Below are 12,943 nucleotides of genomic sequence, written 5' to 3' on the forward strand. Positions count from 1 at the left end.
CCGGTCGGGCGTGCCTCAAAGTGCCGGGATAGTCCACGATACAAGATCGGGGTGTCCGGTGACACTGGCCGCCTCTGAGGGGTACCTGAGAACGTCTCGTGTGTTCTTGAGTCGCTCCGGGCAAATTAGCGTTACAAATACAGGGCTGAATCATCGATTAGGTGAATCATTTCACAAATTACAAAAAATACATGCTTAAAGCTGTAGGGTTCTGCAGGTAATCGATGCTGGACGATGGACAATGTGACGCAGGAGGTGTCTGGAGCGGTTTTTAAAATCAATACTCAAAGCAAACTGAAGCCCTGAAAACCCCCGTGTGCATCCATGAGTCTATTTGTTTAGGGGGGGTTAACCATTAATTGCAAACCCACATAGTATATTCTTCCTCATACAGACGCAGGTGTGCTGAAATCCTGAAATACCACCGTTAGCTAATCTCACCATTGAAAATAATACATACTGTATGTAAAAAAAAGCAGAACAAACTGCCTCACAATGTCTGTGCTTGTTTCTGAAGTCCATCCATAACTCCATAAACGGTACAAATTCAACACCCAATCACGAGATACTGGAAATTGAAATACGTGTTACATCCCTAGCCCTGAAGTAACTTTTCTGGCAAGCATGGTTTTAAAGAATGAACCAATGCCGGGTTTTTTTTGCCTCGAAGCAGTTGCTTTCACAGACTGTCCGAAACCCCATCATTTTTTAACACTGCAAAAGCAGAACAAATCGTTTGATTTGCAGATCAAAGGTGCTCTGTAATGATCTTAACAGAGGGGTCATTCAGATCTGTCAGGATCAGTTCAATAGACTCAATTGACATTCTAGTTTTCATCATTTGTCTCAAGCTCAGCATAGACGAGGAACAGTATCAGGTGTTTTGCATGTGCCCGCGTGGGTTGATTTGCATAGCTGGGGAGTTTAGTATACAAGGGTTTGTACTGCATAGCTGTGGTTACTCTGATTCGTTCATACTGCTCCTGGACGTGCCTATCTTCCTGTCAGACTGCTGAAAAGGAGACAGATCCCTCTCTTCCTTTGCCTAATCCCTGTTTTGAATATTTAAATAAACTTGCTCTGGGTGACACGTCAGTATCGTGCCACGCAGAAGCACCTGCCAACCGATCACCCCCTAGGGCGTGAGACGTGCTGTCCCATTCTGACTTGAACCGACGCACTTAAACAGCCCGCTACACCAAAGTATGTGCTAAATGTGGCAGGCGTTTACTTTTTTTTGCGCCCTGCTTATTTATCGAGCACATATTGGAATTAATTTCTTTCTAGAAATGCATGCGAATTGTATATTATATATCGCAACACACACAGTATACCAATGTAATCCACATACTCGAGTCTAATTCGAGGCATGCATTCAAATAGCCGTTGTTACAGGATGGTGGAGTACGCGGGCGCTTGTTGGAGTTAAATAGTTAGACAGGTGTGTTCTTAGATCTGTAGTGTCTGTCTGGGATGGTTGGTTGACTCGGCTGCTTTGCTGGGCGGTGCTTCTTTAACTGTATTTGTTATTTGAAATATGAGCGCACGCCCACTTCCTTTATGTACAAACGCAGAGAGCTCGCTTGCCACACGCACTGTCATCCTTGCTCGACTGGACGCACCCGAACAGGCGCATTTTCAACCGCACCGGAGACGGAACACTCTGCACAGGTGAGTGCACACGGACGGTGTGTTGTGTTCCCGAAGAGGCGTACTGTCTGTCTGTTTGATTTTATAAGACTTCAGCTTCTTCGTGGCAGGAATAAACGTAGGCTAAGTAAGCCCCCAAAAAGGCGGACACCGCTTAGAAAAATATAAATCCTTCTTGGGTGGGGACGCTAAGTTTAATACTCAAGAACTTTGTTGCACTTTTTCACGTGAGGTGCGGTAACGGTGTCAGTGTAAGTTTAATTTAGGTTTATTTGTTAATTTTATAGTTCCAAAACGAAAGCTCACCAGCTGTTTTTTTTTTCTTTCTTCATAAATCAAGTGATTCATCATCGCGACCGGCCAACACAGGGGCGGGTTTTTGGGCAACATCATTGCAAAACGCGTTTTCAGGTGAGGGAGCGTACATTTTTAACCCTTGCTGTTTCGTATTCCCTGTTCCAAACTAAACACCGCCACGGTTATAAAGAGAACTGCATGAGTCTCTTTCTGTTCGGTTCGGTTCTGTAGTGTAAGCTCCCGTTTCAACACTTTGGGTGTTACTGTTACAGTCTGCGAAACACCAGAACCACATCAGGGGCGCTGCACCTTTAAAAACTCCCATCCCCCAGGAAATCTCTGATGGGTGGGTGTTTGATCCTTTGTTGATGTTTCAATGGAAATTGTAATGTAACGGAGTTAATGACAGGCATGTGGATTCTGCAGTCCTGTTATTTTAATAAAGCCGGGGTAGTGTGCTCGGTCGCTGAGCTCAGCGCAAACTTCAACAAAGAGTTTTGCTACTTTTTTTTACCAAACATTCATTAAATTAAAGACAGCGCCGGGAATAGGATGCGCAGAGCTTCGCTTTTTTAAAAACCTATCACAGTGGATCCAGGTAGTGTAGGATAGGATGTGTATTTTAAAAATAATAAATGAGCGTTCCAATTATTTATTTATTTATTTATTTATTTATTTAAGTTCTTGTAAACAGGGGCGTGTCACCATGACAACTCCAAATTGTGTGGGTGCCCCGAGGTCTAGATCTGGGCTCAAACTACGTCACAGCTGTATAAATAGTTTTTTTTTCTTCTTGAGAGTGACTCAGTTCTCACGAGGAGGAAACTGACGATTTGGATGACGATATTAAACATTTTAAACCCGGTTCCGTGCCCCTCCTTGCAAAAATAAGAAAGCTAGCATCGTTTTGTTTTGCGGGACAGTGTTCACATTTTCTTGTTTCAGCGGGGTAAGAGGTTGAGAAAGTGGACCCCTTTATTTCTCCCGCATTTCTGTGGAGGGGTCTGGAGTTCTCAAACAATCTCTCTTGGCTCTTGAAAGTCAAAATCGTTTAGATAGGAGGTTTCAGTTCTCTTTTTAAATAAAAAAATGGAAACGTCCATTAAAAACCGAGGCACTGGTACAGCCAGCTGTGGGCAAAAGGTTTGCATCAATCACCCTGTAGAGTGAACTCATTTAGCCACAGAAAGTCGAATGAAACCTGCTGAACAATGTTACCGTTAACATATTGAATTGCATATAACGCTTTGTCATTTACCATATACTGACAAAAATAAAAAAAAATAAAAATTTCAAAATCCAACATGAAATACTGTACTGCTATTATGGCTTCCGGTAGAATTTTGCGATATCGTTTGGTAGTTTATTTGATTATGATGTTAAATAAAATACCTAAATTATATTATTATTATTATTATTATTATTATTATTATTATTATTATTATTATTATTATTATTATTATTAATTTTAGGATTGTCTCAATCCTAAAATTCTAGGTGCTGTAACACTTTACAGAAGTACTTAAACTTTTCGATATTCTGAGAATCGCTTATCTGATTGTGATGAAACCTGGCCTAACCCTGGCCACATTATTAGGACATGTCTACCAGCCTGGAGGGGAGGGGGAGAGAGATCTGGCCGCGTTCAAAAGAGGCATGCTACGCGAGCAGCGTCCACAGCGGTCAATGCACTGTATCAGCAATTCAAAGGGAGAGCATTGACCCAGCGTCACCAAGGGAGACGCAAACAGTTATTGACAACAGAGGGAAAAGACGGTTAAGGCCTGTCATATATGAAATATTAATGATTACCATCCCTTGAGACAACGCCCAGCACCTTAGGAGTCCATGTCATGTCAGGGTTGTGATCAGAACCGGCTGTGGAGGTTTTTGTGAACTATAAACTTTGAGTTTTAAGGAATTCAAATGGTCTTTATAGGCCTACAAAAAAATAGTCCTTGACAAAACACTTCTTAAAAGCAATCCTTAAAAGTTTAGTTCATCACAGCTGGGGTCTACAAGGAGGCTGTGTGGTCCAGTGGTTAAAGAAAGGGGCTTGTAACCAGGAGGTCCCCGGTTCCCACCTCAGCCACTGACTCATTGTGTGACCCTGAGCAAGTCACTTAACCTCCTTGTGCTCCGTCTTTCGGGTGAGAGGTAGTTGTAAGTGACTCTGCAGCTGATGCATAGTTCACACACCCTAGTCTCTGTAAGTCGCCTTGGATAAAGGCGTCCGCTAAATAATAATAATAATAATAATAGCAATTGTGCAACTCGAAGTCTCCATAATGTGTTTGTCATTCGATCATTATCTTTGTATTTTTAACCATTAATGGGGATCAACGTTTGTAAATAAGTTTCTTGTTATGTTTCTGTATTTGTGCCTGTGATTATTTGCTGGGTGATTCAGAACAGATAGTCAAACGTGTTAGTGCGTGTAGTTGTTTGTGTTACTTTTTTTGTGTAATTAGAATTGGATTTACTGCAATATAATTATAACTGCAATTGAATTAAATAGCATTGTCATTGCAATTTCCAAACTAGTGATTTCAGTAGCTTCAGTGGTTGCTGTACGGCTCTGGTTTCTGTCGTTCTGTTTTTTTTTTTTTTTTTTTACAAGGAAGTCTTTTTGTTTTACATGTCGTTTTACTTTCTCAGGTATCCCATCATCCCCAGAAGCTGATACTCCTGTTACCATGGCAGCGGTGAGTTTCTTATCTGTGTTGGCTTGACGTCAGTTCAGACAGTGGTTCTGACAGAATGATCTCATGATCTCCTGTGTGTGTCCGCACCCGTCGCCACCAGGATGATGAGGATTAACCCACATCCCATAGCATTCGATACCAGCCAGCCTACCTGCATTTCCTGTGGGTAGCATGCAAGGGGTAAACCTCCTGAGTCCCATCTGCCCCTCTGTTCAGTTTTTATATGACCCTCGAGACATCGGGTTCCTGTTTGATATAATTTTGTTACAATCCACGGAGATGGGAATAAGACTCCCATTGCATAGCAGTTTCACCCATTCCAGGTTTTAATACGAGCTTGATTAGCTCCAGTGTATAGGTAACACAGGTGTGTCTTATTAAACTCACAGTAAAATGGATTACACTGCTATGCAATGGGAGTCCTATTTCCATCCCTGAATCCATGCACAAAACCAGCGTACAGTGGGATGAATCAGAAATCATACAAAGTCAACTATCGCTTGCTATCCTCGTCCCTTGTTTAAAACCGAAGAAATTGAGAAAGAAATTGCCTTTCTCTGGGATGGTTGTAATGCTTCTGTCTCTGGTGCATTGTAGGACAGCTACGATGGGATTGTGTTTGTTTGATATCCGTGTTCCTGTTACCCCTGGCTGACCCCGCTCTCTGTCTGTCTGTCTGTCCGTCCAGATCGGGTCACGTGGCACAGTCACAGAGTTCCGAGGATTCAATGCAGATGAGGACGCCCAGAAACTGCGCAAGGGCATGAAGGGAGTGGGTGAGTGAGAGAGGAGAAGGGGAAGACATGAGGAGAGGTGGGAAGAGGGAGGTAAGCATGAAGGAAAGGGGGAGAGGAAAGCAAAGAGGACAAGGGAGAGAGGAGAGGAGAGGAGAGGAGAGGAGAGGAGAGGAGAGGAGAGGAGAGGAGAGGAGTGACAGGGGGGAAGCGATGTGAACCCGCTTGCTTGCAGGAAAGCACCGCGCTGTAACTGGTTCCATTGGACTCCAATCTGGGAAAGTGTTTCCAGGAGCGAGGACTGTGAATCCATTGTGTCTGGCTCACTGCTCTCAAGATCCGCAGGATTGCATTAAACTCCCGGTCGGAGGGGGTGGTCGCTGTCATGTGCTGAACGCAGGCACAGTGAGGCTGCTGTTCTGTTCAGAATGCTCAGCACAAACGGACACCAGCCTTCACTGTGTGTGTCTGAGCGTGCGACACGCTGTCTGCACGGGCGCATTCTCAAACCCAGTTACCTAGGGATGGAAATAAGACTCCTATTGCACAGCAGTTTCACCCACTCCAGCTTTTAATACAAGCTTGATTAGCCACCATGTATAGGCAACAAGCTCAGGTGTGTCTTATAAAAGTTTATTATACTAAAAGCATAGCAAAGTGTAAGAAACCATGGTGTAGTGTTGTAAAGCACAGAGAGGTACGGTAATGTATATTTAAAAAAAAACATGGGAAAGTGCAGTAAATGCATAGTATATAACCATGGGAAAACTGCAAAATTTACTGCAGTGAACTTTTCTAAGGGATAGTTGGCAACTATGGGTCTACCCATCTATTACAGCTGCCTTTGTCCTGCCATTGCCCCTTAGTATAACATACAGGCACTTAATTGTCCTGACAAGGTACGGATGGCATTTTAATCAATCAGTGTTAATAATTAATTATAACTGATATCCCCAGTGTCACACAGAGACAGACACTGACTGGTACTGGTTTATTGATCCCAGGCAGTTAAACGGCCGTTCAGCGCTGCCACAGTGTGTCTTATTTAACCAGGAATGGGTCAAACTGCTGTGCAGTGAGAGAGTTATTTCCGTCCCTGGGTGAGTATGTGTGTGATGTTTGCGTTTCGTTTACCATTGACCTAGACTGGAGCTGTGCAGCTTTTGTGAAAGAACCATTGTCAGACAGGTTCCATTAAACACGTAGTTTGTTTTGGCGCTTGTGACAGTCCAGCCTTCACCTCTAAATCAGGAGAGATGTGTTACTGAGCTTGATGAGCCAATAAAAAATAAATAATTGATGCAAGTCAAAGGGTCAAGCAACTCTCCCATAGCCCAGCTGCAATGACCCTGCTTTCTACCTGGAGCGACAAAAGCACTGAAACCGAGATCATGCCTTATTTATGAAGCTATTGGCTTTCAAGAGTCATACATATGGTACTATGTGGCCCCAACTGACCTCTTTGGTTCTTCTTTCTCCGATCAGGCACGGACGAATCAGCTATCATCGAGATCCTGTCTAAAAGAACCATCGCCCAAAGACAACTAATCAAACAAGCTTTCAAGAAGGCCGTTGGAAAGGTAAGCGATCGGCCCGGTTTCTTGTTGTTCAGGGGTGTCCGTGGAGAGCGGAGCTGGGCGGATGGATGTAGTGAAGTCCCGTGGGGCTGAATGACAAACTGAAAGACCAGGTTAGACTAAATCAGGCCACCCACGTGACCCACAGCTTGACATTAAAACCCACGGACCCGCGACAGTCATTGTACAACCCGCAAAATAAACATGTGAGACCCAAACTCAATCTGAGAGCGCAGCTGCAGGGATGGACATAAGACTCCTGTCGCATAGCAGTTTGATCCACTCCTGGTTTTATAAGACCTATCTGAGCTTGTTACCTACACACTGTGGCTAATCAAGCTGAAAACCTGGAATGGGTGAAACTGCTATGCAACAGGAGTCCTATTTCTATCTGACAAAATAATTCAGTAAATCATACCTGTAGTGGAGTTCCATTCCTGAGCTCAGATGTCCGGTTTTAATAGAAGCACACATGGCTCTGAGCTTGGTTTAGAACAGGAAGTGCACATTTGTGGACGCATGTTTTATGAGATCCTTTGTAAAGTTTTGAACCCATAAACCTGTGTGGATGTTACATTGCCTGACACCGAGAGGTACAGGCAAACGTGATCGGTTCCTCTTTCTAGATAAGAGCTCTAATGAAGACTAACTTGGCAGCGCTGGGTGGAAGTTGTGTTTAACTGCCTGGGATCAGTAAACCAGTACCAGTCAGTGTCTGTCTCTGTGTGACACTGGGGATATCAGTTATAATTAATTATTAACACTGACTGATTCAAATGCCATCCGTATCTTGTCCGGACAATTAAGTGCTTGTATGTTATACTAAGGGGCAATGGCAGGACAAAGGCATCTGTAATAGACGGGTAGAACCATAGTCTCCAACTATCCCTTAGAAAAGTTCACTGCAGTAAATTTTGCAGTTTTCCCATGGTTATATACTATGCATTTACTGCAATTTCCCATGTTTTTTTTGGTTTTTTTTAAATATACATTACCGTACCTCTCTGTGCTTTACAACGCTACACCATGCTTTCTTACACTTTGCTATGCTTTTAGTATAATAAACTTTTATAAGACACACCTGAGCTTGTTGCCTATACATGGTGGCTAATCAAGCTTGTATTAAAACCTGGAGTGGGTGAAACTGCTGTGCAATAGGAGTCTTTTTTTCCAGCCACTTTAATAAACTTTTATAAGGGATATCCTGTATTATACAGGACAAAAGGCAGCTACAATGGGACGAGGCTGCCATTGGTAGAATAGTGCCATTGCCAGTGGGAAGATGTGTAGATTTCAGTGATCCAATGGTATCACAATGGTATGAACTTACAGTAGCAGATGGGCAGTGTGCTACTGTATCAGGACCAGTCTGTACTGTGCAATATCTGTTCCAAATCCACTGGTATTGCTGGTGATGCTGTGGTGTGGTTCCTCTAGGAATTCTTCAAAGTAATACACTGGGATTGTATTGGGATCACAGTGGGCTTGTTCCAATCTTTGTTTGCAAGACTGTTTTCATTTTGAAGTCCACATCGGCTACAAACTGTTTGCTTTTACAGCGGTTATCTTGCTGTGCAGTGCCGGGATCACTGTGTCATAAAGGATCATGTCCAATCAAGGCTGAAAGTCCGTTAAGTGTTCTAAATCTGAAGCTGGAGTGGACGGGGCTGTGTTTTCTGGGCACAGTAGTTTACAAGCTGTCGGTTTTACGTGACAATATATTTTATTACACTCTGTTCGTGACTACTAAGAACGCCTGTCTACTGCATTCTGTAAGTTTTTATCTGGAAAAAAAAAATACTCTTAATTTTACAAAACTAGAACCAAACATCTTCAGCACTCTCAAGTGATTGGTCGCACAGGTTCTGGAACACGAATGTGTGTTTTTATCCTTTCAAACAAATAGGAGCTAGTTTTAAATTCAAGAACAAATGCTAAGCAATGACCAACACTACTGCAGTTGAAAGTGAATGGTGGCAGATGCTGGAAGAGGACGGCTGCAGAGGCAGCACCTGAAAAGCGTCAGACGCAGGCAGTGAGCCAGCGGTATTGACCAGACACCAGAGTAACAAAGGACTGAAATTCACAAGTTCTGTTAGAACCTGTTTTCACACTGCCCGTCTGTCTGTGTCTGTGTGTGTCTGTCAGGATCTGCTGGATGAACTCAAAGGAGAGCTGACTGGGAATTTCGAGAAGGTGGTTGTGGGTTTGCTCATGCCCTCGCCAGTGTACAGTGCCTATGAGCTGAGGAACGCCATCAAGGTCAGTGGTCAGAGGTCAGAGGTCACAGGTGGTTGTGGGTTCAGACAAACCAGAAAATGCTGCCTCAATCACAAATATACTAAGACCCTACCCCTTATAACCCAGGTGAATTCATCCGCACTGATGCTAACCAGTAAAGCACACCCTACTGTGTCATTTTACTCTGGGGCTCTAGTGAATAAGCTTCACTCTCGTGGGTTTATGGAGTCCCCAGACCCCCTCGATTAAAATGTCTGGTTGGATGCACCTTATTCCTGGTGTAATGACTCCTCCTCTCCATGGCAGGGCGCTGGCACAGACGAGGGCTGTCTGATCGACATCCTGGCTTCCCAAAACAACCAGGAAATGAGGGCGATCATTGCTGCCTACAAGAATGGTACATAACAATTGTCATAATAAATATATATGAATGCTGTAGAGCTTAATGTGCAGTCGTTCCCTCGGTAACAGGGCTCTGCTGCTTAACCATTCCAGATCTCTAGTGTTCTTTTTTGTCCGGAGTGTGTTTTTCTATTGTCCTGTGTTGTAATCCTTTGGGATGCTTTGTTTTGTCCAGAGTACGGGAAGAACCTGGAGGACGACGTATGCTCCGACACGTCCGGAATGTTCCAGAGAGTTCTGGTGTCTCTCCTCACGGTACGAACAACAATCCAGAAAAAAAACTAACGAAAACAGGAATGGCCTGTAAGAATGGGGCTTTGAGTCGGTCTGTCTGTCTCTCGCTAACGGGACCCCTCCCCTTTCTTCTGATTGGCAGGCTAATCGTGATGAGAGCGACAGCGTGGACCAAGCGCAGGCTGTTCAGGACGCCAAGGTGAGGCTCTGTCATTGGCTGGGGTGCCCCGTAGCATCGGGCTGTTCTGAGTTGTGATAGGCTGCTTGCCGATCCTGCAAGCTGATCACAAATTGATCATCCCGTTGTCTGGTGATTGATTTATCGGTTCCATTAGGTTAAAACTGAGAAACTCGCTATAACTGGAGACATCAATTTCAACCTAAAAACGCATTTAAAATAACATTTTGTTTTATAATACAGGGCTGGAAATAAGACTCCAATTGCATAGCAGCTTCACCCGTTCCAGGTTCCAGCTCAGGCGTGTCTTACTAGAATAGTAAAACCAGGAATGGATCAGACTGCTATGCAAGAGGAGTCTCATTTCCAGCCCTGTAACAGCATTACAGCCTGCGGTCATTACCTGTATGTAACTGACCTTCATTAAGAGACCTCGGATATTTAACTGTTGATGCTTTCAGTTGTCCAGCAGGCAATGGCCACTGCTCCAAACGTTTTCAATAAATCAAAACGTGTTGAAGTACAGTCGGTACGAGTAGTCATGATTTACATGGAGGGGTTTCACCCTTTATCAGTAACCGGTGATGTCATGATCACCCCTGTGTGCACTGGGGTACAGCGGTGTGGGATAAGAATATGAAGAGGCTGAACTCCCCTGGTCTGTGTGTCTGTCGCACCCTACAGGACATGTTCGAGGCTGGCGAGGCACGCTGGGGCACCGACGAGGTCAAGTTCCTGACCGTGCTCTGCATCAGGAACAGGAAGCACCTGCTCAGGGGTAAGGGGTGGAGCTGGGGTATTGCAATAGGGCAGGGGAGCAGAGGAAATTCCTTATTAAAATCAATCCCCAATTCAAATCCTCATGAGGTCGTCGTGCATTTGCGTTTTCCGTATGTCTGTATTTATCTGTCCCCATATGAGGTCGCCGTGCATGAAAGGGTTCAAAGAGAACCAACACCCCTAACCGCAGGAATGCGGGTTTGAGGGTTGACTTGACCATATACAGCCTATTGCACCCTTAAACAAACAAGAGACCCAGCTAGAGTCAGCAGGAGTGATCGGAGTGTTTTGGCTGGTTATTGAACTGCGCAGCGGATTCTGTCTGTGATGGTCTCCCGTTCCCCCCCCTCACAGTCTTCGAGGAATATCAGAAGATCTCGAACCGCGACATCGAGGAGAGCATCAAGAGAGAGATGTCTGGAAATCTGGAGGATGCCTTCCTCGCCATCGGTAAGAATCCGCGTTTGTGGAAAGCAATATTCCTCCTGTCCGGAATTCTGCTTTTGAGTGCGTTAACGTTAACCCAGACTGGAACCCTCCAGAAGCAGCGAACATTTATTCTATAAACATTAACTCATGACCCCCAGGTGCTTGTTTAGCATTTCCTCAGTCAGTAACACTCTTTTTTTTTTTGTCTCTTTCTCAGTGAAGTGCTTGAGAAACAAGCCTGCGTTTTTCGCTGAGCGGCTTTACAAATCCATGAAGGTAACTTCTTATTTTTTTAAAGGGGAGGAGTGACGCTTTCGACCTGTAGTGGGTCTTTAATTTAAACATGGTTTTCTCTTCCAGCTTTTGAGAGATTTGCCAGACCGTCTTGTTCCAGGGTAAAAAACCCTCTTTTGTGTGTAAAAGAAGTGAAACAGCGTGTGAGGCTTGAAGCTGTCTGCACAAAACCGCTCGCACAGATACACAGAGCTCCAGTGCTTGAAATCTAGCTTTTCAAATAGCGTCTTTTGATGGTCGCACAGGGCTGCGGGACACAATATTAAAAATCTTGACATTACGAGTAAGAGCTGGCCAAGAAGATGACAAATATCACCCCCAAATGCAAGTTCACAAACGGCATTGAAAAATATGTCAAACAAGATCAGATTTCTGTTTCGAGTCATGCAGGGAGACAGCATGGTGGTGAGTTTCAGCTCTTTGTGGAGATGGATCCAGCATCAGGGAGCAATGCAACTGAATGCTTTTTTTTAATAACCAATTTGCACTGCAAAGTCGAGCATGACCGAGGCCTGAGTTTCTAAGCACTGGTTTACCCAAAAATGATTTCATGGTGTCTCCCGGACGTCTCTTGCAGGGCCTGGGCACCACAGACAGTATTCTGATCCGGGTGATGGTGTCGCGCTGTGAGATCGACATGCTGGATGTCAAGGCTCAGTTCCAGAAGATTTATGGCAAGACCCTGTACTCCTTCATCAAGGTAAAGCCTCAAACACTTAAGCCCCCCAGATTGCCCAGCCCAGTGGTGCACGAACCCCAGACCTCATGCTTGTTAAACGTGTCTCCAGTCAGGAATGGTCTCTGACCGGCTTGTGTTCTTGTTTCCAGGGAGACTGCTCTGGCGATTACCGGAACATTCTGCTGCAGCTGTGCGGCTCCGACAGTTAGAGAGCCTGTCAGAGGGGCTGCGGTTTAACTGTGCCCGAACCACAGCAGCGCCCCCTGGTGCTGGGAGGCTGCCCTGCATGTCTTTTTGTATCATGAATGTGAATCATAACTGGATTTCAGTGTGGACAGGCAATCATGGTGCGTCTGTCCATCTTTTGCAATAAAACTAATTGAAGGATTGATTTGGTGTGTGTGTGTGTGTCTCATATATAGTCAATTTAGCTCTGCCCTTATGAACATTCCCTACAGTAAAAGCACAGCAAAGTGTGAAAATATGGTATAGCATAGATCAGCATTATAAAGACCCACGAGGTATGGCAAACCATGGATAAATTAAGGATTAGCATGGGGAATAAGCACAAAAATCCCATAGTAAATAAGGGTGGGCTTATTATATTATTATTGCTAGGATCAGGTGTTTTATTCACATCTGTCACACAATACATTTTTAGCTGCATGTTTTGTGATAGCACTTGGTATGGGCATTCCTCTGCACGAAGTATCGAGGGTATCAGAAGGCATAAACACTGACTG

At 44.4% G+C, this 12,943-nt stretch overlaps 1 protein-coding gene across 3 annotated transcripts; it reads left to right on the forward strand.

The window, feature by feature from the left end:
• The first annotated feature begins 1,522 nt into the window (after positions 1–1,522).
• Positions 1,523–12,589, forward strand: LOC117962593 (annexin A4-like). 3 transcript variants are annotated; one of them, XM_034912435.2, is made up of 14 exons: positions 1,523–1,671; positions 1,991–2,061; positions 4,606–4,652; positions 5,341–5,428; positions 6,872–6,966; positions 9,112–9,225; positions 9,511–9,601; positions 9,782–9,861; positions 9,983–10,039; positions 10,703–10,796; positions 11,153–11,248; positions 11,445–11,503; positions 12,099–12,221; positions 12,350–12,589. In XM_034912435.2, the coding sequence occupies exons 1-14, from the start codon at positions 1,538–1,540 to the stop codon at positions 12,407–12,409; spliced, it is 1,209 nt and encodes a 402-aa protein (XP_034768326.2). In that variant the 5' UTR covers positions 1,523–1,537; the 3' UTR covers positions 12,410–12,589. The 3 variants fall into 3 exon arrangements, with proteins under 3 accessions (XP_034768326.2, XP_034768325.2, XP_058869652.1); XM_059013669.1 differs by lacking the exon at positions 1,523–1,671 and adding an exon at positions 1,886–1,901; XM_034912434.2 differs by lacking the exon at positions 1,991–2,061 and having other exon boundaries at positions 1,566–1,671.
• Positions 12,590–12,943: the final 354 nt, after the last annotated feature.

This window comes from Acipenser ruthenus, chromosome 46 (genome assembly GCF_902713425.1).
Source record: "Acipenser ruthenus chromosome 46, fAciRut3.2 maternal haplotype, whole genome shotgun sequence".
Lineage (NCBI taxonomy): Eukaryota > Metazoa > Chordata > Actinopteri > Acipenseriformes > Acipenseridae > Acipenser > Acipenser ruthenus.